Source organism: Pteropus vampyrus, unplaced genomic scaffold (assembly GCF_000151845.1).
Source record: "Pteropus vampyrus isolate Shadow unplaced genomic scaffold, Pvam_2.0 Scaffold24, whole genome shotgun sequence".
Classification (NCBI taxonomy): Eukaryota; Metazoa; Chordata; class Mammalia; order Chiroptera; family Pteropodidae; genus Pteropus; species Pteropus vampyrus.
In genome coordinates this window covers 4,192,589-4,219,963 of record NW_011888805.1, presented here as the reverse complement: position 1 = coordinate 4,219,963, position 27,375 = coordinate 4,192,589, and the positions used below count along the sequence as shown (strand labels likewise).

General features: G+C 35.2%; 1 protein-coding gene across 1 annotated transcript in view; it reads left to right on the top strand.

Moving 5' to 3' along the window:
* The window catches only part of UTRN (utrophin), a 472,032-nt gene that overhangs the window by 221,271 nt on the left and 223,386 nt on the right, over positions 1-27,375 (top strand). Inside the window, exons 48-50 of the mRNA XM_023528331.1 lie at positions 214-419; positions 1,878-2,032; positions 19,097-19,286. Coding sequence (XP_023384099.1) covers positions 214-419; positions 1,878-2,032; positions 19,097-19,286 — 551 coding nt within the window. The remainder of the gene's footprint in view (positions 1-213; positions 420-1,877; positions 2,033-19,096; positions 19,287-27,375) is intronic.

The window sequence follows — 27,375 nt, the reverse complement described above, 5'->3', positions numbered from 1 at the left end:
TCCAAAATTATTTCTTCAGAATGGTTTCAGATATCAATTGTATTTAGGGTACCAACATGTACTAAAATTCTTTTAAAATGTGTATATCAACTTGCCTCCTTTCTCCTTTTTATTGATAGTCTTATTTGTGATCAATTTGGTATTAGGTATTTTTTTTCCTTTCCTGATAGTTTCTTTCTGGGATTTTTTTTTTTTTTATCATGCCTCCTCCAGTGGAAAAGGTCAAGAACCAGTGGGATAACACGCAGCATGGTGTTGAGTTACGGCAGCAGCAGCTGGAGGACATGGTTATTGACAGTCTTCAGTGGGATGACCACAGGGAAGAGACCGAAGAACTTATGAGAAAATATGAGGCTCGCCTGTATATTCTTCAACAAGCCCGAAGGGATCCACTTATCAAACAAATTTCTGATAATCAAGTAAGACTGATTAGATATCTTTTGACAGTATCTATTTTTTGGATGTACTTTTTTGTTCTATTTTTAACCATAATTTTTCAGACTCTTGTCATGACGTTTTCTCAAGGTCTTAGAGTACACATTGAAATTTATATAGAGAGAATTTGACCAAAAAGGTTTCTGAAAAATTTCTGGAGGCATAACAAATGGAAATGTGCATATATCTTAGATTTACAGCTCACTGATTGCAAATGGAGCACACCCACAAACCAGCATCTGGAAAGAACATTTTCAGGATCCCAGGAACATCCTTTTGCTCACTTCATGTTTACCCTAAAGGTTATTTTTATTTATAAAATTTTCTGAGACTTTCATTTGAGGGATACTGTAGTGAACAAATAAGGTAGTGAACAAATAAGTTTCTTTTAATAAATTCATAACCAAACTGTTTTATCAGTGTCGTCAGAGTAAGTACCTTTTCTGTAATCAGTGTGATTATAGAGTTTAAGATGTTGAACATTTATGATGTTTATAAAGTGCCATTTTAAATTCTGTCTAGCATCGTAGAAAATCTTGAATTAGAGGTTATGGTGTTAGGTTATATTTTAGTGTAATATTCATTTGTCTTTCAGATAGCCTAAGATGAAAGTATATATTTGTGAAGAATATAATAATAAATGTGTGAAATCTAAGACATGAAATATGTTTTTATTCTTCACACACGTAGACTTTCCATGGTTACAATGTAAAAAGCAAGTGGCCAGGTGTCCTGAATTCCTGTATCATTCTTTGTGTTTTTGATACCTGCTGATTGTTTTCACCAAATGACTCAAAACTAATAATCAACAAAGCCCTTGACACTTAACTGAAAGAATACAACTACAAGTGACGTCAATGCTTCAGTCCTCTTATTCAGAATATTCTTTTCTAATTGAGTATGGTTATTTTCTTCTGAAACTTTAGAGTGGATTTTTCTGTTAATTGCTACAAAAAGCACTGTAGAAATGTTCATTTGTCATTTAGATTTCTTGGGGAGCATCTTGATGCAGGGGCTCTCAGAAATTGAAAAAGTGTGTCAAGGAACCGATGCTAGCACACATGCTCAGCATCAGTTGAGCTACCTTTCCATATAGGGGAACTTTATGGCAAATTTATTCCTATACAATACATGTCCCTATGTGGATCAGATGTATAGCAAAAGGAATGAAAAAAGACAAATGGTTTGAGGAAATAAAATATCTGAAAGAGGAAAAGATAATTTCTTAAGTGTCATTTCCTATGTACCTGATCCCTTTCTTAGACATTTTCTTTTTCCACTTCTGTATTGAGCTTCTGTGCAAGAGTTTGTCTAATAGTTTGTTTCCTTCTTTAGATATCTGTGTCTAAAACATGTTAAAACCTATAGAGAGGACCAGTGTTTTGGTGATACTAGTTACTGAGTGACCAAGTCTAACATGTGCACCTGAAATTACACCTTAGATACTGCTTCAAGAACTGGGTCCTGGTGATGGCATCGTAATGGCCTTCGATAACGTTCTGCAGAAGCTGCTGGAGGAATATGGTAATGATGACATAAGGAACGTGAAAGAAACCACCGAGTATTTAAAAACATCATGGATCAATCTAAAACAAAGGTAATGCTAAGGCCCTGGCAGGTACATGTATGTTGTCAGTTAAGAGTTTGGCTTTCTCATGGAAACATGCCAGAATATGTGACTGCTAGAAGTACATTTTATTATTATTGTTTCTATTTTTATACTGTACTGAGTTAGTATTATCATACTTATACAGAATATATATTTATACAATATATACTTGAATTTCTGCAATAGAGATTTTCCTTGAGTAAGTCTAAACCTTGCCAATGATCATTAATGTGTTCTGATTTTTTTTTTTTTTTTTTGCCTCATGGTATTACCTGGAGTACATCTTGTGGTATTCTGATGGAGTACGTCTTATAGTACTCTGATGTAATATTCTCCTAAAGCTGTAAAAAAATTTACAGCTTTAGGAGAATATTATCCCTAATGGTGATTAAAATAGTGTGCTGTTTGGCCAGATTACCCTCAACTGAGGCTGAGAACATGTGATGTGTATTTAGGGCTCCAAATAATTTATAATTTTTTCTTTCCATTACTCTGTGTAGTCAGCATATTTGATATAGCCTAAAATAGCATATGTGTTTGTAAGAGACATTTTTCTGTCACTTGAACACCTAGGACTTGAGGACCTGTAAACAGTGGTTAGCGTCTCTTTGAGATGGCATATTTATATTCATCATCAGTAAAAATGTGTTTACTTCCTGCATAGTGCCAGGAGTACCTGTGTCTAAGGGAAATTATGGTTTCACACACGCATCTTTATATATTCAAATGCAACCACCTGAAAGCAATCAAAGATATCAAAACGCATTTATTTTGCAATGAATAAAATGGATACTGTTAGAACACTTTATGATGTATATTACTGATAATAAAGAATGACCAAGCATTTAATATTTAATAACAGTCTCACATAGAGGTGTTTTATACATTTTTAGAATGTCATTTTTAATTAGAATTTCTAAAGTGGATTTTTGGAAATCTCAAAGAAGAGAATTATGAGGGCAGTATATGAGCATGACTGTGATGCTAGAAAAACCTAGGATTCTGGAGTCAATAAGCCTGGGGTAGCAAATACAAAACTTCATAGATGGTCAAAGCAGAACATAGTTATAATGCTGATCTTTCTATCATCTTATAGAGCTGTTTTTCTTTTGTTGTAACAAGTTATTAGGATATAGAAGGATCCCAGAACTAAGGCAGGGAAGAGGGTGAATTAAAAATAGCTTTAGGAAAGTTAGAGGGCTGCATGGAAAAGATGAGGGGAGGAAGAAATACAGATTGGTAGTTCCAAAATAGTCACAGTTGTAAAGTACAGCGTAAGGAATATAGTCAATGTATGGTGCCAGGTGGGTACTAGACTTACCACTTCGTAAATTATATGTCTAACCACTGTGCTGTACACCTGAAACTAATATAAAATAATATTTAATGCCAACTGTAATTGAAGAAAATTAAAAAAACAGATTTAAGGGACAGATTTACAGTTACCTGGTAAGTTCTAGGACTGTAATGTACAGCGTGATGACTATAATTAACAATACTGTATTGTGTATTTGAAAGTCGCTAAGACGGTAGATCTTAAAGGTTCTCATCACAAAAAATAACTGGCGATAAATGTTAACTAAACTTTCTGTGCTAATCATTTCATAAAATATACGTTTATCTAATCATTATGTTGTACACCAAAAATAATAAATACAGGATCGTATGTCAGATATATCTCAATTTAAAAAAGAACACGCAGCTTTAACAATAAGAGAGGTGGTCCTTAGTCGTACTTTATCTGTGTTTCCAAAAACTCATGTATAAGAGTTATGACTTTGTTTTTGTTGTAAACAATACCAGAAAAATTGATCGTGTAGGAATGTAAGGCCTGCTTTATTTAGCACCTCCAATTCTTTTTTTGCTTTTACTTTGTAAATATTTTAAGACAGACTATAGCTGTAGTTAGAATAGATGGAAGAGGCAATTAAAAATGAATTATATTCCAAGGTGATCTTTCATTTATCATAGCTGAGACAGCCACAGTGTTCTAGTTTTATGGTAGCTACAAGTAGTTGTTCTTATTCTATTTAATTCTCCATTTTGAGGGGAAACAATTATATTAATATTTAGACGTGATTGAGGTATGCCGTTATCTGTGAAGCAGGGAAAATACAACAAAACTGCAGCTCCCTTCATGAGTGACAACTGGGATTTCTACATATTGAGAGAATTTTCTCTTTTAAACACAATGATATTTACAGTTTTTAACTGTTTTAATTAGAGCTTTTTCTAGAATATAAAAATCTTTCCCTTTTTAAACAAAGTATGTAAACTCATTCAACATTTTTCGATTTCTTGGCATTATTGTTGTGAAGATAGAATTAAACTTTAAGAGCTGTATGCAACTTTATGGTTCATTTAAACCAATATTTCTCAACCTTGTTTTTAAACATTATCTGCCCCTAAGAAACCTTTTTAGATCCTCGCCTTCATGAAATTTCAATACCATGGGTATACTGTGTATCTGTTTCTGTACTTTATAGCTGTACTTTATACATAAGAGTAAGTTTTTGGCCACTCCCCTCCCCACCTTGCCCTGCCTGAGAAACACTTATCACCTCACTTAAGAGTGCATGGTCTAATCTAATGCTCTCAGGCTCAGAGAAGTTTAATGACATGTTCGAAGTCACATAGCATAAAACAAGATGATATTTTTCTCTACTAAATTATGATCATGCTCTGAGTTCTGAAGAATTAGTAGTAAATTTATTCAGGCTGCTGTGCTTTGTGAGATTTTGTACTTTCTTTTTAGTGTATATATTTTATTGTGTATCTTCTCATTGTCAGATACTGTGCTAAGCTCTTCACATATATTACTTCATTTAATCCTCACAACAACCATAGGAAACAGGCAGCACCTTCATCCATCGTATGTCAATGAATAAACTGAAGCAGAGAGAAGTTAAGCAATAGCCACCATCACACAGTTCATATGGGCAGAACTGAGATTGGAATCCAAGCCTTTTTGTCTGTGCAGTCAGGCTGCTTTCCTTCTCGACAAATAATTTTATTTATCTTCTTTGCTATCAGAATGTCAGCTATTGCTGGTGACTGCTCTGTATACCCGCCTATTGGACCTGTTTACGATTCCATTTACTGGTTCTTATTTTATTGGAGTTTAGAATCCAGATCTGATTAAATATATGGAGGCCTCTGTAATGAATAGTATTAACACATTCCAGTGTGTGGCCATTGTGCTCTTTGTAATGGCTTCTGAGAGGCCTCAGACCATAGCTCATCTCTTATCTCCCAGCTGTATTCTGAATATACATTATTGGCAGCCAAGTCTGGAGGGGTGAAGGGTTATTATACTTACCCATGGAATACGGTTATTGCAGCATAATGTGTGACATTTAATATCAGTGTTCAAAGGAAATGTTTTGTGTGAATTGAAATTGGCCCAAGTAATTTGGCCATTCACAGTTACTGGTCCACAATCCCTTATCTGCAGTGCCAAAATTCAATACGCTGTGATAACAGAAAACTTTGACTTGACATGAGGCTATTTATTATAGTCTTATTTAGCCTGCTTTGTGTGAATAGCCTTGTTCCTAACTAACTGCAGAAATATTAATGCATTTGCTGCCTCAGACCCTCCTTGGGGGTAATACGTCATATAGATACATTCATAGAAGTTTTCTAATATATAAAAAATTTTAAATTCTGAAACACAACTCCTGATGTTTTGGATTCTTATTACAATAGATCTGTCTCTAGCATTTTGAACTAATTGGCATATCTTGGCCAATTATTTTAACCTGCGAAATTTTTTTCCTTACATCTCTTAATGCCAATTAACAATTTTTTTAATGCAAATAGCGATAGTGATAGTTGAAATGTGCTTATAGTAACTTTTGGAGTGTAGATCCCTGATTTGGGTCTGAAATATTTTAATCCTAGAGTGCCTGTGTATATGTAGAGTATATGTATGTATATGTGAATAGGTATAGGAATAGGTATGTACGTACATATATACGTACATACATACAAATATGCACACACATAGTTATTTATGGTGAAATATTATAAAGGAAATGAGACAATATAACTTTATGTTATAAAGACTATCTTATAGATCATTAACTACTAAGTATTCTTCTCTTTGCCCATCTATTTTGGAAGCCATATTTTGCCTCGCCTCTTTTAAGGCAATTCTTGGTTTATACAGGCAGAATGGAAAGCACTGGCTGTGGTATCTGGCATTCATGATTAACATCCTAGCTTATTCGCTTACCATCTGTGTGACTTACCAGTCTTGAGCAAGTTATTTTAAATCACTGGGTCTCACTTTCCTTGGTTCTAAAGTAGAGAACATATCTAATGTATAGGATTATTGTAAGGATCAAAGATTATGTAAAGAAGTTCCTCATACATAATATGAGCTCAGCAAAAGGTTCCCCAAATTATCATGTGCTGTGTCATATTGTCTTCCTTAGAAATCCATTGTGCTTCAGTCTGTTTTACAATACCGTCTATGGTTAAATTAGCAGAAGGTCGAGTCACTATCATTTGTTTGTCTATAGTCATTTTGAACAGCCTCTACTTACATTAATGACAGAAATTATTGATTATCTGATTTACTGAATGCAATGTAGATATTGTAAATGTTTCTTGCTAGATGAAACTTAGAATACGCAACTTCCTTGGTTAGTGTCTTAGTCCGTTCAGGCTGTTGTAGCAAAATGCCCCAGGCTGAGAGGCTTATAAACAGCAGGAATTTACTTCTCACAGTTCTGGAGCCTGAAGTACAAGATCAGGATGCCAGCATGGTGGGGTGAGGACCCCTTTCTGGGTTTCAGACTCCTCGTTGCGTCCTCACGTGGCTGAAGGGAGGGGTAAGAGAGTGCTCAGGCATCTTTGAGAAGGGCCTTAATCTCTGTCATGACTCTGCCCTCACGACCTCATCATCTTCCGAAAGCTGCACTCCATCACATTTGGCATTCAGATTGTAAAATATGAATTTGAGGAGAACAGAAACATTCAGACCACAGCATTTAGTAAAATCATCATAGGTGCTGAATTCACGTTGCATTTAAGTGTTTTCTGCCTTAGCAGAAGTCTAACCATCCTGGAAAGAAAGGGTGTAGTGTTTAAAAAGACAGTTATGTCACGTGAGAGCCACAAATACAGATTTATCTAGTCAAGGAACTTTATTTTCTTCTTTTGCAGTGATGTTGTCTTTCTAATTAATGTTCATTAACTTAATGATGGTTAGCTGGACATGTGGAATGTACATAGTTTTATGAAGGGTTATATGAATACTGTGTCTACTAAAGACTGAATTTGTGAAGCCCTTGACTATTTTCAAAATGGATTACATTGCAGAAATTTGAATTTACCTTTGATTGCTTTCCTAGGCATTTTGTTGTTTATATTGAAACTTCCATTATTTCTGTTATTACTTTTTCAGTAGTACGTGTTTATTGTCCTTACAGAGTAATAAAAATGAAGTGTTCTTCTTTAGCATTTATCAGTTGTATATTTGGTCAGTTCCTTTAAGCAGTGATCGATAGAAGATACTCATACTCATATTGAGATTGTGCCCTATGGCCTGACACCAACCAGGCTCAACCTTTGCACTCTTAAAACGAATGCTGAAGCACCTGTCACTCCCAAATCAATGGGCTTACGTGAAAAGTCCTGGTAGCTTTATCTTTCTAGCCTGTACACCAGTATGAGGCTCAGAGATTTGGGTCAGTCAACTTCATTTATTCTCTCAGAAGCTTACTTTGTTTCCTTGAAAGTAACCTTTATTTTTTCAACCTGTTTCTTTTATTTTCTTTGCTAGCATTTCATTTTTAGTTTTTCCTTCTGAGCTGGGAAGGAAACTGGCAAAGAAAAAAAGTAGGAAAATTAAAATCTGCTCTATCATTTTAATATTTCAGTCACGATTTTATTGTCTTTAAAAATTACAAACAATGTCTTTGTGGTATATGCCTAAGAATGCTGATGTTTTCATTTCATAAATATCAACCTCAAGTATACAGATATTTTCTGAGTACATTTAATTCCATAATGAACTAGAAGACTGGTGCTTGTAGTCTTTGCTTTCATTTGTTCCTTTTCCCTTTAATTAGTTAATTAATTAAATGTGTATTTATTTAGCCTCCTGTTTGTCAAGCTCTGTAATCAGCTCTGAAGATTCAACCATAAACAATGCCCCGTGCCGACCCCCAGGAATTTTAGCTTTCGTAGGGAAAGCCAGGTAGTAAATAAAAAAATATTACATAATTATGGGTGATTATTTTGGAGGAAAAGGAAATGAAGGAGGTGCTATATTAGAGGGGGACTTATTTGTAAAGCATAATTTAGAAGGCGTTTGAGCTATTCAGGTTAAGGGAAACCATCTGAAAAAATTTCTAGAGTGAATGGCAAATGTAAAAGTCACGAGGCAGGGAAGAGCATAGAACGTGTTTGAAATATAATGAATAAAGGGGTTTAAAATGGGTTAGAAGAGGGAGGCAATGGCCAGTTCATGCTGAACTTCATGACATGGGAAGGAGTTTGGATATTATATGTATAATGGGAAGCTCTTGGAATTATGAAACAAAAGAGTGATGCTGTCTAATTTATAATATTAAATGTAATCCCTCTGAATCTCATGTGGAGAATAGACTATAGGGATATAAGAGAATAATTGGGAAGACAAGTACAGAAGTGATTGTTGTGGTTCAGGTGCCAGACAGTGGTACCTTGTGCCATTGTGTGCCGGCAGTGGTGAGGAGATGATGGCTTTGAGATGCACTTTGGAAGTAGAAAAGATGTTTTGATGGGTTAGGTAAGTGGTCTGAGGGAGCAGAAACAGTCAAAGATGGCACTTTGTTAGAGGATGAGTGGGTGGGTACCATTTGTTGGGAAAGGCTGTGGGAATTTCTAGGGGAGAAAAATCAAGAATTGGATTTTGACATGTTGATTTGAGATGCCTACTGGATATCTAAATATATAGGTCAAATAGGCAATTGGATACATGAATCTGGAACTCAAATATTCTCAGCCTGAGATATGCATTAGGGAGTTTTCATCATTTACATTGGGAGGTTTAATCTGTGGTATTGGTTGAGATCACTAGGAAAAGAGTAACGATGGAGAAGAGGACACTTGATTGAGTCCATAGAGCCTCAGGTTTAGTGATGGAGGAAAAAAAAAAAAGAGGGAGCAAAACTTACTGAGAAAAAATTTCCAGTGAAGTAGAAGGAAAATTTAGGATTTGTGATTTTTAAAAGTGGAGGGAAAAAAAATATTTCTAAGAGGTATTGGAGAGAGGGGAATATTTCTAAGAGGGAATGATCCACTGTGTTAAATTAGTCTGAGAAATCAGCAAAAATGATACAGAGCATCATTCATGGAATTCCACAGCTTGGCAAAGACTGGTGATTTTGAAAAGAGCAGTTTCAAGGGAGTGATGGGGTTACAAGCTAGAGAATGAGATGAAGGTGAGTAAGTAGCAACAATTTGTGGGAAGGACATTAGAGAGGTTTGTCGTGAAGAGGGGCAGAGAGATTGGGTCATACCTGGAGGGGGTTGAAGAGTAAAGAGAAGTGATTAATTTTTATTTAAAGTGGGGCATGGTAAAGTATGTTTTTATGATCATGGGAATGCTTTAGTAGATCTAGTAGAGGAGAGACTGATGGTTGAAGACAGAGAAGACAAAGTAAGAGGAAAGAAAGTTCTCGAGTAGACAAGGTAAGATCCGGAGAACTGAGTTTGGTAGGAGTTGGGATGCGTTTTCCATTGTGACAGGGAGGACAATGAGGAGATGAGTACAGATGTGTGGATTGGAGCCTTAGCGATTCCTATGCAGTGACTTCTGCTTTCGTTATGACCCATGAGGCTTGCTGTCAGTGAGGTTGGAGGTGGGACTGAGAGAGATTAAAGAAAGAGGATCAGATATAAAATTAGAATCCTGGCTGGTATGACAGAGAGCTTCCCAGGGGGACTTTCCAGTATCTCTGGGCAGTGAGTTTATAATAATAAATGTACAGGGAAGATAGACTTATTGTAGTGTTCTTCAGCAGTGTTCATCTACTCAGAGGCAAGTAAAAAGAATGCAGATGAAAGAGAGAGCGAAAAGGGGCAGGGGAGAGGAAGGTATTTGGGAGGGATGGAGACCGGGATTACCTCTAGTCCATAATGGTGTCTGAGATGTTCTTTTCCCAGCGTGGTACAGCCCTTTCCTAGAGCCTGGGGTTTGGCAAGCAGATCTTGAGTTGGGTTTCAGGCACCACTTACCTGATGAGGCAGTGAGCAAACTTTATAACCATATACCGTGACCATGGACCTGAAGGTCAGGATATGAACACAATGGATAAATGCCTTATGCTTTGAAAGAATGGGATTTTGCCTGGAAGATGAGACAACAATGGCCTGGAAGTAGCAGTAGTAAGCCAGGAGGAAAACTCTCATTCCAGCTCCTCACCCTGAGGAATATAGGGTCTGAGAGAAAAAGGGAGAAAAACTTTATTATAAGTTTTCAGGGGAATCGATGACCCAGGGAAGCTAATTTCACTTAAGACAAGGTGTAGGAATTGATCCGTGGAGTCTGCCGATCATAGAATAGAGTTCTAGACATAGCAGAAGAAGAGTTTTTGGGGGTGGATTGGGGCAGATTGGAGAAGGTACAGAGTTACAGTCTAATACTGGTTGGCTAGAAGACCAAATGTCTGGTAGTGACTCAGCTAAAAGAGAGAAGGATAGGCGAGATAAATCCTCCCATGGGAATAGCTCTGTGGTCTTGAATATTTACTTGCAGTGACAGCTGCAGGGAGAGCTGTTCATTTGGGTTACACAAGGTCGTAGACAGGCATCATGAGGTAGGTGTAAGGGTGGAGGCTCTCTCTTGAGCTTCCTTGGTGGTGTGGAATTAGCAGCTTAGAGCAATCTCCTTAAATTCCATGGAGTGAATTTTTAAGTACTTGATGATGACCCTCAGTGTACCAATGATTAGTCACCAAAAGACCATACACAGATCATTGGTGATATCTGCAGTGACTAATCAGTAAGTCAACTGCAGTTCCCCAAAGAATGTTTTAATATAGTTTTCTACTAAATGTTATTTTATTTAGCAAAGAACAAAATTACTTTGTGAAGGTATCCTTTGAAAAGCTCAAAGAATGTTTCGTTTTAGGTTTTCTACATGCCACTCAAACTACTGATGCTACTATTTTCCTGCTCTAAAAAAGATAAATATATTTAAATCTCATGTAACTGTAAAGGTCACCTTTTAAGTATACTCAAATATAGCAACACTTATCTGTGGGTTTCCTAAGATGCTCTTTTCCGTTAACGTCTAAGAATGATCTATGTATGTTCAAACACTCTTTTGACCAATTATAAGCACATGCACACTTGATTAAATGATATTTCTTGTAGCATAAAATATCAAGTATTATTTAACATCTCGAAAATAACATTTAAAAAAGTCAGTTATGTGGGTGGCCACATTTTGTTATGCTACAAAATAACCATAAGCTATTCGATTGATCACTATGAGCTATTTTGTAACATCAGTTGTTTTAATAACAAATCTCTTTAAAAGCTGAGTTTACATTTTAAAAATCCCAGTTTCCTTTAATGTAAACTGCTATAAATCTGTCACACATGAATTCCTTTAATCTTTTATGAGAAGCTGTTTATGTTTTTATTCTGTACCATTTCTTGTACTAAAGAATCTATTGTTTGTTACTTATTTTTGAAGTAAAAATTCTTGTTTCTGCTAAAGTTATCCTGTAACTTCAAGTGTTATATCTTTTAGGTTTTCAGCCTGTCCGTATTCTTTATGAATTTTAGGTTGAAAAGATTTTTTTTTTTTACAAAACTTCTCCACCTTTGTCTAGCAGCCACAATTTTCCAAACTTAAAATACTTTTTTTCTGTAATAGTGCTTCTTCCCCTATATGCTCTTGTCACATTTCTCAGAACTTCCTCTAGTTCTGTTCTGATCTTCCTTGAGATGTAGCTACCAGACCTGCCAGATAGAAACTCTGCATTGAGAATGGTAGACTAATGTAAGTTCGGTGCTTGGTGTGATCTTAGGAAACTTCCATGTTAGTACTTCTCAACCTTTTTGCTGTCTGCACACCACTCATCCATTCCCATCGGTCATATTTTATTGACATGCAGTGATTCTTACGAGGAATTTGAAGCTAGGGATGGGGGTGAGAATGGAGGAACTCTTTTGGCAGGTTTTATAATCTATGTGATGTGATGAATTATGTAGCTTTAAAATGACTCCTGAAGATTCTAAAGTGGGTTCTTTACTCATCCAGTCACAGTCACTTATTTTAAGGGCGAAAAAAACCATAGAGATTTGAAGTGATATACCTCAAGCCATAGAACTAGTAAATGGCAGAGGTGGTAGAATTAGTTTGTTTTCTTCTGACAGCCGTGCACCAGTGGCATTGATGGGGATTTATTAGGCTGTGTAATAAAGTGTGCACACACATTCCTGAACCTCTCATTTTAGCAATTATCTTTGGCCTTATGGTAGTATGATACATAATGGGAAATTCCTTGAAAATGTATAAAAGATTCTTCTAGTGTCCGGTGTACCATACTCTAGCATTGGATCTAATTTTTAAAAAGACTAAAATGAGAGAACTGATACCTTTGAGGAGCTATATTCTATTAGCAATTTCATATGAAATTATATTAATTTCAAAACTCAAGCTATAAATTAATATAGACTATGATTATAAAAATTTTAAATGTGGATTTATTATAATAATATGAAGATAATTAGTACCACTGTAACTAGAGTCTAATTTTCAGTATGTTCATAATTTTTAGTAGTTGATTACCTTCATGGTAAAAAAATCTGACTCCAGATATATGTGAATTTAAAAAATTCCCCAGGACATGTATTTTTTAGTTGCACATTTGTATGCTATAAATAATTAATTTTTTGAAAAACTAATTTCCCAGCATTTAATCAAATTCATATATAAGGTTAGGGGAAATTATATTCATTGAGTGTTTACTATGCCTTGATACACTTATGTATGTATACCTTATTTTCTCCTTAAAATATTACTGGAAGCCAGCTGTTATTCCTACTTTTGTATTAATTTATTTAATAAATACTTGTTGAGTTGCTCTTGTGTGTATGCCTTGGTGGGGACCAGGTACACTGATGATTCCGAAGCTTTAAACAGACAAGAAAAGTTACTTTCAATCATGATTGGAGGTACAGTATAATGAGATAAGCAGAATAATGGCACGCAAAGATGGGGAGACTATCTTGGATCGTTAGGACCCAATTCCATTAATGGGTCCTTAAAAGTGGAGGAGGAAAGCAGAAGATTGGATCAGAGAGATGTGGCATGAGGACTCAACACCTACTTCTGCCTTTGAATATGGAAAGGGAGGGACTACAAGCCAACTAATGTGGATGACCTCTAGAAGCTATACATGGCCAGGAAATGGATTCACCTCTAGAGCCTCTACAAAGAAACACAGTCCTGCCTGCAGACCATTTGATTTTAAGTCCAGTGAGACCCCTCTCAGAAACAAACCCAATTGTGAGATAAGAAACTTCTGTAAGCCACTGTTTGTAGTATTTTATTACAGCAGCAATGGCATGCTCATAGCCATAGATCACGGGGTGCTGTAGGATGAGGCACCAGAGGTTTGGGAGGTGTCTGCACTGAATTCTGGAGGGCAAGTAAAAATTAATGTGGTGGGAAAGAGAAGGTTATTGTGGGGAGGGAAGAGGATGGGTATCTAAGGTAAAAAAGAGTAAAAAGTCAAGCTCTGGATGTGACAGAGGCAGTGATGACTTTGAGGATTAGTAATTGATTCATTTTTGTAGATAAATAAAGCACGAGACTTGGAGTGATGAGATGACTCTTGGGGAGGTAACCAAGAATCAGGCCTTGGAGGACCTTGGATGCCAAATGAGTTCAGGGATGATGAATGATGCTTGCAGAGGCAGGCAGCTGCCCAGGCTCTCGCCGCCAGCCAGTGCTGGTGGCTTTTCTGCCTTGCTCCCAAACGCTTAGTCTTTGTCTTTCATAACCAACAAAGCAGAGTGCTCTTACATTGTCTAACAGTTGTTTTTCGAAAGTTTCCTGCAAAGCGAATATATTTTAATGCGTAATCTCTTTCCCATCGATGACCGGTTCATAATTTGACACTTTTACAACAAATGCCTTAGTTTCTGGATTCGGAGTGTTTCACTGGTCACGAGTGTGTTGCTGGTGTTTTCTGGCCCCAGGGACTCAATACTGTTTAAGGCCAAGTGCTCACGATCTTCTTAGCTCTCTTTTGCTTTGAACCATCATGTTAGGTTTTTCACCTCCCCTGCTAGCCTGGTCCTTTGTGCTTGTTTGACATGTAAATGTTTCTCATGTGTAGGGAATCCTCTGACTTCACCCACTAGGGTTCTCAGACATTTGCATTCTTTGCTCTAGTCTGGGCCTTCTTAGGATTTAATACAACTAATCTATAATGAGCTATTTTTTAGATTATCTATTTGCCATATAACTTATCATGTGCATATAAATATTCTCAAAAAGAAAGGATACTGCTTATATAAAATGAAAGTGTTTGCCTTTACTAAATTTATAATGACTAAATTTTATGAGTGTTTTTTAAAAATCATCTCTCGAGAGTGGAGTAATTGCACATGAGTACTCCTTTAGTTTTTTGCTATCTAGGATCTTTTTGGCATAGCCTTTATTTGGCTATTTCTAACTTTTTTTTTCTGTTGATGTTTTAATAATTGTAAATATGGGCAGGGTTAGGTGGAGGATAAAACACCACCGCCAACCATCCAAATTCTGGTGGGTAGCTTCCAAAGTTTAAAAATTAAAGAAACATATGCATTTGATTACAAAAAAAAATTAAAAAGTCACAGGGATGGGGAGCACGGCATCGGGAATGCAGTTAGCATTGATATATTGGCTACGTGGAAAAGCAGAGGAAAGAAGGAGCAATTGGGGGGATCGTTTTATAAACTATATAAATGTCTAACCAATGTACTGTGTCCTTGAAACTAATTAAAATAAATAAATTAGAAAAAAATATTCTGCCTTGCGAAGTCTATTTTTCAGCTCATAATCATTACAATCATTTAAAAATCAATTGAATCCTGAAGTTTGAACTAGAATACTGTGTCACAATATGTTAAACTAAATTTTAATAAATAATGAAGCTTTGCAGTTATATTGTTCTCTAAAAGTGTTATCGATGATAATTTCTTAGCGAGATTAAAAAATATTTTTGTAAAAAAAAAAAGTACAGAAAGGTTTATAACAAAAAACATGACAATTCACTGCTCACCACACTCCCCTTCTGTAGGGGCGGTTACTTTCTCTTCTTTTCGCTTCTCTTTCTGTCATTTATATTTTTATATTTTAAATAAAATGAGTATATCATTGTCTTCTAATTCATCGATTTTAGACATTGTCTGTTAACATCATACATATTCTAGCAAATACATAGGATACAGCTTTCTTATGCCACCATTCTCTTCCCTTCCTCATTACTGATTTTTTCTTTACCACTTTTTAAAATTGTGGTAAAATACACATAGCATAAAATTTACTATCTTAACTGTTTTTGGTTATACTGTTCAGTGGTATAAAATGCATTCACATTATCGTGCAATCATCACGGCCATGCATCCTCATAATTCTTTTCATCCCGTAGAGTGAAACCATTTGCCCATTAAACACTTAACTTCCAATATCCCCCCTTGCCCCGGCCAACCACCGCTCTGCTTGCTGACTCAATGTATTTGTCTACTCTTAGTACGTCGTGTAAGTGGAATCGTACAGTATTTGTCTTTTGTGACTGGTATATTTCACTTAGCATAAGGTTCATCTATGTGGTAGCATGTGTCAGAATCTGCTTCCTTTTTAAGGCTGAATAATATTCTGTTGTACATATTATAACATCTTGCTTACTATCCATCCATCATTTTAGCTATTGTGAGTAGTGCTGCTATGAACATGGGGTACAGATATCTCTTTGAGACCCTGCTTTCAATTCTTTGCGGGTATATACTTGGACGTGGAATTGCTGGATCATATGTTAACTTTATTTTTAATTTTTTGAGGAACCGCCATGTTGTTTTCTACGGTGGCTACACCATCTCATCACTGAACTTTTAGATAAGCAGATATCTAGCGTCGACATTATTGTGACTGTCTAAACATTATTGACAGCGAGGCATTGTAGTTTACTATCATTTTGCTTCTTCTCTGTTTGTTTCACCTGAAATTAATAACTGCCTTGTTTTTATATGCTAGTTGTCTTTGCACCTATTGCTAATTCTTTCCGCATTTTCCAATGACCTGACAGTACAATTTCCCACAAAGTCAATCACATTAAGCAGTCTGTCACTTCTAATGTTTTTCCTTGGAGATGTGCTTTCTAGATCTGCCACACGACCATCATCCTGGGGGTTTTCTTTGCTTTCCTCCTAGTCCAGAATCCCTATTTCCTGAATCTTATGTTTTCTTTTCTTTCTTTTTGGTCCTATTTTTTTGTTTGTTTGTTTGTTTTGTTTTGTTAAGATATATCCTTTGTTAATTTTGACAAGTTAAAAAAAGAAAGTGGTTATTGGAATGGTGATGACAGCCCCCATCCGATCCAGTTTGGATTCATCACCCTCTTTTCTGAGATCCTGCACCATTAGCATGGGAGCCTGTTTGCTTCTCCTTGTATTGGATCTCTTGTTTTCATGTTTCTTGTATCTGTTTCTTTCTGGATTTACAAACTGAGTTTTGTGGAGGACATCTCTTCTAGATAAAGTGGAGCATTCCACTTTGACCTGAACAGAGTATTAGAGAAAACTTGGGGATAAAGCTGGAAACGTAAATTAGTGATAGGTTATGGAGGGCACTGAGTTTCAGTTCAACAATGCGAATTTATTCTGTAGGCAGCCAAGCGCTCCTGGAGGTTTTTACTAAGTAAATACAAGCAGAGATGAAGTTGCCGACATTCCAGAATGTCATACAAATGGAATCATAGTATGTAGTTTTTGTGTGTGGCTTCTTTGACTTAGCAGAATGCATTTGAGATTCCATCATGTTGTTTTATCTATTAGTAGTTTGCTTATTTCTATGGCTCAGTAGTATTTCATTATATGCATATCCTACAATTTATCTGTTTACCAGTTGGTGACATTTGGGTTATTGCAGGTTTGGGGCCATTATGAATAAAGCTGCTACAAACATTTGCATATGGGTTTTGTTTGGACATATGTTTTCATTTCTCTCGGGTAAATACTTAGGAGAACGATTGCTGGATTGTATCTTAAATGCATTATACACTTTATAAAAGAAAATGCTAAACTGTTTTTTAAAATGCCTGTACTATTTTCCACTCCTCTTTGCAATGTATGAGAGTTGCAGTTACTCTATATTCTCACAAACTCTTGGTATAGTCATTTTTCCTAAAGCGTTTTTAATATGTAGGGATATCTCATTGTGGTTTGAATTTATGTTTCTCTGATGACTAATGATGCTGAGCATCTTTTTCTATGCTTATTTGCCATCCATATATCTTTTCTGATGATATATCTGTTTAAAATTTTTATCCATTTTTTAAAGAATATGTTTATTGATGTGTAAAAAAGATACCTATTCACCATAAATTCAAAAGTATAAATAGGAGAGTATACCACCTTAAATCCCAGCACCTGGAAATAACTATTTTAATATTAAGTTAATGTTTGAGACATTTCTCCCTCTATGTATCAAATAGAAGAACGGATGGATGGCGATGAATGGGTGGAAGAGTGGACAGATAGAAAATATGTATAAATGAGATCATATTATAGGTGATGATTTTAAAATTGTGATATAGTTCATATACCATGAAATTACCCTTTGAAAAATGTACATATAAGTGGTTTTTAGTATATTTACCGTGTTGTGCAAACATCACTACACTCTTAATTTCAGAACATTTTATTGCCCCAAAAAGGAACCCACCATTAATTAGCAGTCATTTCCCATTGCCTGTACCTCACAGTCCTACTCAGCAGCTACTCCTCTCTATGTATTCACCTCTTTTGGTGGTATTTCATATAAATGGAATCACACTATACGTGACCTTTTGTGTCTGGCTTCTTTCACTTGGCATACTTTTTTCAAGGTTCATCGATGTTGTAGCATGTATTGGTACTTTATTCTTTTTTATGGCTGAATAATCTTTCCTGTTTGAATATACTGTATTTTGTTAATCACTTCCTCTCTCAATTGATGGATAGTTGCTTGATTCTACTATCTAGCTATTAGAAATAATGCTGCTATAAACATTTGTATACAAGTGTTTGTCTGGACATAATGCTATCAGTTCTCTTTGGTTTAAATAACTAGGAGTGAAATTGTTGGTACCTACTTTTTAAATTAAGTTGTTATCTTATTATAGAGTTTTGAGGTATATAAAATTTTAGAGATTGAGTTTAGAGATTCATACATCTCTTAAACCATGCAACTCTAAGATAGTTCTGTTTTAATTTTGACATAGATTTATTGAATGGTTTATAAAAGCTTGGTTGTCCAACGTCCAAGTATAATATTATTAAATCATTTTAAAGAACCAATTTGTATTGATCTGAATTATTTAACATATATAAAGTAATCCCTTTAGATTATTTTTATTTTCTCTTATATGTTTCTTTAGATTTTACTTCTTCCTAGAATTCATTTAGTCACTTATTCTATGAATATTTATCGATATTGCCTTTTTTAGTGTCAGGCATTATACTAAAGTATTGAAATAAAACGTATGGAGAATAACCATACAATTATGAGTTTTAAAATGTAGTTGTAATGTAGTTTGTTAGTATTTTGTTAGTATTTGTTAGATTTTGTTAGTATTTATAGGTCTCTCCCCCTCTCCCTCTTCTCACAATTCACATTACCCCTGCACTAAGGATTCTTCTAGACACACATATAAATAAATCTCCCAGTTACGTTAGGTACTTAAATAAATAAAGGTTCCCTTGAAGCTGTCTGTTAATTTTCTTTTTAGGGTGTGCATGATGTGGACTGTCACACTGTAAGTAATGGAGATGTGCCTGTCATGTTGTCACTTGCAGCATTGCTGACAGACAGAGTGCCTTGGAGGCTGAGCTGAGGACAGTACAGGCCTCACGCAGGGATCTGGAGAACTTCTTAAAGTGGATACAGGAAGCAGAAACCACAGTTAATGTGCTTGCGGATGCCTCTCAGCGGGAGAATGCTCTCCAGGACACTGTCTTGGCCAAGGACCTCACACGGCAGATGCAGGCAAGTTCACGGCAAACTGCAACCAGTGTTTTTACTTACACTATGCTTGTTTGATCCATTTGCATGCAAATTTATTACCATTAAAAGGTGAGGTTGTCACCTTATTCTGTTATGAAATCCATGCTCCCCTGTGAATAATTGGTTTCTGGAAATAAGATCTATATAACACTTTTACTTAATAATTGAGGAAAAACATCATATTTTATGAAAGTAATGGTTGTTTATTTAGAATTATAGACTCATAACTGTTCTATTTTCTGTTATTTTAAGCCCTATTACAGTTAGCCTTATTGAATCTTACATTTATGTAAGAACATTTCCTCTTAATATGAAGTTGTTTCTCCATTTATTATAAATACTTAATATAAAAGCTGCAAAGGCTCTATTACTTAGTTTATAACTAAGAACATTGGGCTTGAAGGTATTATTTTTATATCTTCAGCTTGATAAATACCCTATATTTAGTCCCAGTTTCAAGTTTTCCATTTACATAAAGTATGATAATACAAAATCTTTCATTGAAAAAAACCTTTATGAGGAATCTTATGAAGCATGTCTGAATTCTTTTTCTGTCCCCAAGTACAACTGCGTCATTGCCCATGAGCTCCCATTCTCTTCGTGTAGAGTGACATAGATTTATTGAATGATTTATAAAATCTTGGTTACTTAACTCCTGCCAACCACAGGCCTTCTCACTTTCACCTTGGTTTAAAATCTGTTTCAATGGAGAATTCTCCTTGTCCACCACTTGTCCACCACAATTTTACATCTGATGATTTCTTTATGCCATGTCATTCCCACATCATTTGGACAGTTATTATTTTTGATACACTGGCGAACTCATGATCCATTGTCATCTGATGCATGTCTCCTCCTCTCTCAGTTGATCACATAGTTCTACAAGGGCAGAGGTTACATTATTTCATATTATTGCCCACAAGGTGTTCTGTCTGCAAACTTAAGTAAATACTGACTGCTGCCCTGGGACCCTAGCTTCACTTCACCATTACGAAATTCAATACGATGACTTTTTTGAATATTTTCTTAGGAAATGGATAAAAGGGTACAGATACTTTCTTGGAACTATTTTATTCTTACAAATTTTCTCTAAGTTTGAAATTGTTTTCATTAAAAAGTTATAAAAATTTTCTAAAGGATCTTTTTGGAATAGATTTATATATAACTCATTTCTATACGTAAAGACCATTAGAGTGTTTTATGGTTGACTTCGCAATTTTAACAAAACTCTGTGTTTCCTTATATTCCTACTTATTTCTTGTTCATTGTATAATACACTTGTGACTTGGTAATGTGAATGACCAGGTGCATATCAAAGTTAACTTTTTCTTTTGTCTCTTACCCTATTCATCTGATCAGGTCGCCATAAATGTTAATTGATAAAATATTTAGCTATCATCTCATTTTTAGGGGGTTATAGAAGGCTCTAAATGTGAGTAGATGTTAGAATATGTTAATTTTTATGACATAAACAAGTATAAGCCTGATCTACAAATCTCATAGACACTTAATTTATGTAATGGTGTTCAACTCAAAAGGTACCTAGGTTGTGCACATGAGTAGGTAACAGCTTATAGACAATGAGCAAAGGAGGCTTGAAATGAACTTGATGGTGAGCACCAGCAAAACACAGACTTGTTTTAGGGTTTAATAATGTCTTCTGATACATTAGGATATTGTCTAACCATAGCCCGAACTCATCTCAATATTTGCTGAGTATTCAAACTGCGGCAATAAATGTAAATAGAACTGTTCAAACCTTTCTAAATAAAAATAACTCTGCACAGGATTATTCGTTTTATAGCAACCAGCATCAGGAAGGAAAGGTTGCTGATTAAAATAATGAAATACATTGCAAGACATATATTAAATGCCTCTCAAAAATAATTTAATATTGCTAAAATAGTCTGTTTTGGTTCATAGGAAGTATTAAAAAGGGCACTTATTAGGAGCCTATTAAAACCACTTTATCTAAAGATAAACACATGTACTTGTTCATATTTAGGATGTTTCACATTGTGGCAATTTGCATGATTTTCACTCCTTTGCTCCTTATTAAATATTCTTAATTTTAAAACATTTTCTCCATTTTGTTAAAAGAAATTTGTTGGCTTTATTTTTGGCTCTTTGTAGGTTGATGGTTGTTGGAGACTTAATACCTTTTGCTGAGTATTTCTGAGGCAAGAGAATTTTTATTTTCCTATGGCTTTTCTAGTAATGACTCTCCTTTTGTGTGAGTGAATAGACGGTTAAAATGAAAACTTGTTTGGAAATGGGAAGATGTTTGTTGAAGAAAATGAATATACAAAAATATCTGAAATCATAAAGTAAATTTTCTGATGGCGTGGTGGTAGTGACAGTGGTAAGAAGTTTCTGTGTGCAATAAGAAATACAAACTAAGGACCTCCGAATATGTGTGCTCCGTGTACAAGGGGTGTATGTAGAACTGTTTACACAACACATTCACTGGTTATACTTGCTTCATGTCTGTGACAGCTGGATGCAGGTCCATGGGAGCATTCCATGAAAATGAAATTTATTCTGTATTCGGCGTAAGGTGAATTTGGGTAAATTTAGGTGAAGGATAGTTTGGGAGCACAAGGAGAAATGAAGATTTTGGGGAGTATGCTATGATACATGCTATTTCTGTGAAGGGTGGGTGATCGTTTGGATTTATGTATTTTTTTATGATTCATTGCCCTGCTGCAAGGCACTTAGGTTTTACTCCTCAGCAGAGGGCTGATGAGAAAAAATCTGATCCTTTGGAGATTTGCAGGAAAGATAAGCTCCTGGAGAGCTGAGCGGTCCAGATCATAGAGGGTCTTGGATGACTTGCGAAGTATTTTATATTTTAACCTGGTGGCAATGGAGAGAGGTCATTAAAAGATATTAAGCAAGAGAGTGACGCAGTGGGGTTTGTATTTTATAATGGTGGTATTATGAGGGATGAGTTTGAAACAGGTAAGATTGATAGCAGTCTGTTAGAATATGCTTGTAGCCATCTGGTCAGAGGTGATAATGACTAGAAATGAGGCCGCGGCAGGGAGAGTAGACCTAATAAATAACTCGATAGTATGGGTCCACTAAAGTTGGGAATGTAGGGTGTGTGATGGGATGGTACATTTCATTTTGACCATGTTGAAATGAGGCATTTGAGTTACATCCAAGAGGAGATGCCTGACATGCAGTTGTCACTATGGATCTATGTTCAGATGAGAGAATTTGGCCAAGGATGCAGAAACTTTTTTTTTTTTTTTTTTGCTTTTGAATGAAAATCTATTATTGACCTCCCAGTTTATCTATTAACTCAAATACATTCTTAATTTTCATGCCCACATACTAGCATATTATCATTTTAATTATTTTTTTTAATGTAAATTTTACATCTTGGAAGTGCCAATGAAATGAGATGTTCTTATTCTCTGCTGGGTAAAGTACTGCAGCTCTCTGTCTTTTAGGGGTGTCATTACAACAGGTGACTGTTTCTGCTTTCTAACAATATGTGTTTCGGGCTCATTATATTTTCATCTCCTGTATTCCCCTTCAGCCCAGTTTTCACCCTCTTGTTCCGTTACTGTAGACTTTGATTGTTTAGATTATTTCCAGTCTCCCCCTGGACCCGGCTCCACACCCCGTGTGGTATTTGGGGGAAAATACCTGTGTTGTGGAAACTTCCCCTGCTGGTTCAGGAGCACGGATTACAACTTCACTTTCTTTTTCCTTTTTCTTTCCTTTTTTGCTTTTCTTTTCTTTTTTTGAGAACAGCTTTATTGACATATAATTCATAGACCATACAATTCATCTATTTAAATGTACAGTTCCATTCTTTTTGGTAATATTCAGGGTTGTGTAACCATCATCATGATCAAACATTTTCTTCACTTCATAAAGAAACCCTGTACTCCTTTGCCGTCAGTCCCCCACTGCCAACTCTCTAATCTCCCCACCCCTAAACCATCACTAACCTATTTTCTGTCTCTATACATTTGCCTAAAAACTTAACATTTTTAACTACACCATTATTGACTACATCTTCTGATTTTGCCTTCATGTGGATATTTTGACATTGTTAGCCTATCCAGAAGGAGGCAGTATAGGTTCTCGGTATAGACCTACAGGGAAAAAAAAAAATACACAAGCGGGAGCCCGCAAAAACGCTGCTTGATAAACACAACTCTGTAAGACCTACTAGAGGACTTTAAATCATGCTGAAATGAAGGCCTGAGAAGGCGGATAAATAAGATAAGCAAATACTTTAAAATACCGTGTTTCTTTTAAAGAATCATAACAATGGTAGAGAAAGATGAAAATGCAGCATTATCCCGGTTATTAGTTTGAGCAGGACACTGATAATGAGAAACGTCTGGATTCTATTTTTGGTTGTGCTCTCTGACCTAGTCATTTAATCATTCTGTTATTTTGCTGATTTCCTAATAGTGCTTCACTCCAATTGGTATTTATGATGGTATTCAAGCTGCAGTAGAAAATGAACCTCAAATTGTACACATGCCTATAAAACTCAAAAATTCTGTACTTGGTCTTATAGTTCTTACTCGTTATATTAAAACAGCTTTATGACAAATAAAATAAGATCATAAAGATGCTAAAGGGAAATGCAGTAATTTGAAATGTTCAGTAGTCAATTACAGACTTTTTTTTTTTTTTTAAATTAACTTTGCTGTTTAATTAGAGAAGTCCTAACCTAACATTAGAAATTTGATTTCTAATGGCTTTCCTCCTAGGCAGGCATCTGTGAGCCCATGGACAACTCTGCGTTTAGGGTGTCTTAGGTAAAGCCAAATACCCCTGCAGGTATTTTTGTTTTGTTTTGTTTTAGATGATCTTGTTCTAAATCACCTGTCTCAGGTGATTTATTAGCACTTAACGTAAGGGCTGATATCATTAGACTCAGATACCCTTCTGCTCTTCTCAAGGTTTGTAACAGGGTCTCTTCAACTCATCGCACAGAGCACAGCCAGAGCTGCATTTAGTTGACTACTGAACGCATCCCTCTAAAGAGTGAGAGTGAATGCCACTCTATATCTTAATATAAACTGGCTGCGAGGCATGCACCGTGGTGGTGCTGTGTTGAATCTCTGTTCCCAGGGGATGTCTGCTTTGTATCTGCAGCTTTAATGTTTCACTTAATATCCTTTTTGGCTACTGAGCGCACTCCTTTCCAGCAGCAGGCAGCGTTTGGCTGCTCAACTTGCTTTATTTCCTGGCTATGCCGGACTGAGCAAGTACTGGCTGTGAGGATCTGCTGGGGGCTTTCTGTGTGGTGTTTGTATACGTTTTTTTTTTAAACTGAGAAGTTGAAGGGAATACCAGCCTCCTTTTGCCTAGAACCTGAGCCCCTGTATCTTTCAAATACATTCCTGGAAACGAGCATGCTCAGACAACTGGCAAATCGTTGTCCAGTGACCGGGAGGAAATGATCATTGCTCTTCATTTATAATGCAAATTCTGAGGTGTCTCCAGAAGTGTGGTAAACTTAAAATGATGGCTGTGGTGAGAACGTCTCTGCAGAAAGTTGTGGTTTTGTTACATCGTTTACAAAGGATGGCAGTTTCTTCTCCTCGGTATCAGAAGCTCTGTAAGGTAACAGTGATTGAATATAAGGATCTCTGGTGTCTGACAATTCTACTGTTTCTAAGGCTCTAAAAACTAATCTTTCGGGGTTCTTAGCAGAAAAGATTCTTTTTCTTAGTGACTGTAAAGCTGTTAAAATGAACTGCTAATTAGAGTTTCTTTAGGAATACAGGAGCAAGTACTGTTTTGTGCTTATTTTATTTTGCAACTGACAAAATCTTGTCTTCTGAGAGGGGCTAGTGAACTATTTGAAGAAAATACAGCAAAACTACATTCATTAAGACCTGTTACCTCTGATACTTTGTAGTGTTTTAATTTTGAATGGCACATTAATTTTATGTAAATTTTAGTAAACTTAAGAGTTTAAAATAATCTTTTAGTAGATTACTTAAAAACTGTCCATCTCTTTATAATAAGCTAATTGTTTTTCAATTTGAAAAATTAAAGCACATTTTGAAAACTATTAGACTTAAATTAATATCATCATACAATGTCCCCTATATTCTTGAATCTATATATATTATAATTAAACTCAAAGAACTTAATTTTATTTGGACAGGTGGATTAAGTACACTTTCAGGAGGCAACTTGTTTGACAGTTGCAAATTTCAAATACTACGTCATCCTAAACATTAACCATTGAATGAGTTCCTGTATTTTTTAATTTAACTATTATATTTTTGATCATAGCTTTATTTTATTTAAACTACAGTTATATTATCTCATTACTTTTGTCAAAATTTGGAGTATTTGAATGTATTTGAAAGGTTTGATATAAAAAAAGGAAGGAATTATAACAGGAATGTTAAAGCAATTTATACAGCACCTCACTACAGAATTCTTCCCTCATATCATATTCCTAGTACCATTTCCAAGAATGTATCTTCATTGTACTGTTAGCTGCCCAGACTCATTTGTAATTTTAACAACTGTCTCTAGGACAGTATTATTTTTCTGATGCTATAAAATATGGCGTGTCTAAGCATCTAAACCGTGCGTATTATATAGCAGCAGATTGCGGGGGAAGAGCAGTATTCTATTAACTTTATCGTATATATTTTTATTTCTTGTAGGTCGATCAATTAAGGATATTTCTGTCTGGAAACCTTTTTCTTTGAAAAGTTTTAAGAGACAGATTAAGATAGTGAGGTATTCTTTGCAGAAATACTTAGAAGTGTTTTATTTGCATAAGAAGTTAATTAAAACTTATTAATTAATTCAGTTGTAAAGAATTGTAAATTATTTTAATGTGTTATGTTTTAGCTCACTTCAGAGAATAAATTTATTCTGGTAAAACATTTATATATTTCATGAACAGGTAGTTTTGTTAATAGAGAAGAAAAAGCACATTCCCTAATGCATGTTATTTTATCTTTTTAACTACAAGTATGAATATATAATGCATCCTGTTTTTATTAGCTGGGTCATTTTTCTGATCCATTTATATGCATACTTTCACAAAATCAGGGAATTTTCTCCAGTCATATGACCAAAGTATTATGTTAGTCTGAAGTATGAAATGGAAGAAGTTCAAATACTGGAGAAAGTTGCTTTGTTAGTTTCATAATTACACCCTAGATAAACAGAAGTTCACTTACTGAAGTCAGTGGGTAAATTAATTCTCATCAGAAATACAATTTGGGCAGAGTTGTTGAGATTTATAATTTCCTAAAGAAACCATTACAATTAAGATGTTTAGAATGAATGTTACCTTTTCTTTTTTAGAAAATTAAAATTGTATTATTTGCAGGTGAAATGATATCTTCCACATTTCTTTTCAGAGATGCAAAATTAACTGCCCAGATAATGAAATGAGAAATATAGAATTCCGGTACTTTCCAGCAGGTGTCAATATAAGGCAATGATATATGAGGTTTTGTCTAAAGAGCTGGAAATCCAAAATAGGAAGTAGCAAAATTACTATAAAATAAATCAACTAGTAACAGATATAACTTATTTGCTTGGTTATATTTTGAAAGCTGATCTTAGTTATTGACTATGTTAACTCATATGTCATAAATAAAAGTTTAGTTGCAGAATTAAATATTAATTCACAATTGCCATCTCAAATACTGACGTAGATATCTCTCCAAACTAAAAATAATTTTATTTTATTTATCAATAGCCTGCATGTAGTACTTAAAGGTTTAAGTGAGTCTAGTATTTATTTGCTTCAAGACACTATAATTCTCTTCCCCTTAAATTGTAAATGCTATAATGACTTTATCTCTACCTATACCTCCTACATTCTTTAAATTTAGTTTCTTAGAAGGGGAATGCTGTAAATTTCAGTATTTCTTCATATAAATATAGAGGCAGTCTATATATTACAGACTGACATGAATGAGAAAAAAATGTTGCATAATCTAAGGGAGACATGACTATTTTAAAATTCACATTGGCATTTTAATCCTCCCCTTTTTTCCTTTTTGAGATTTTTTCTTTTACATGTATGGAAATTATGTCTTTATCAGACTTT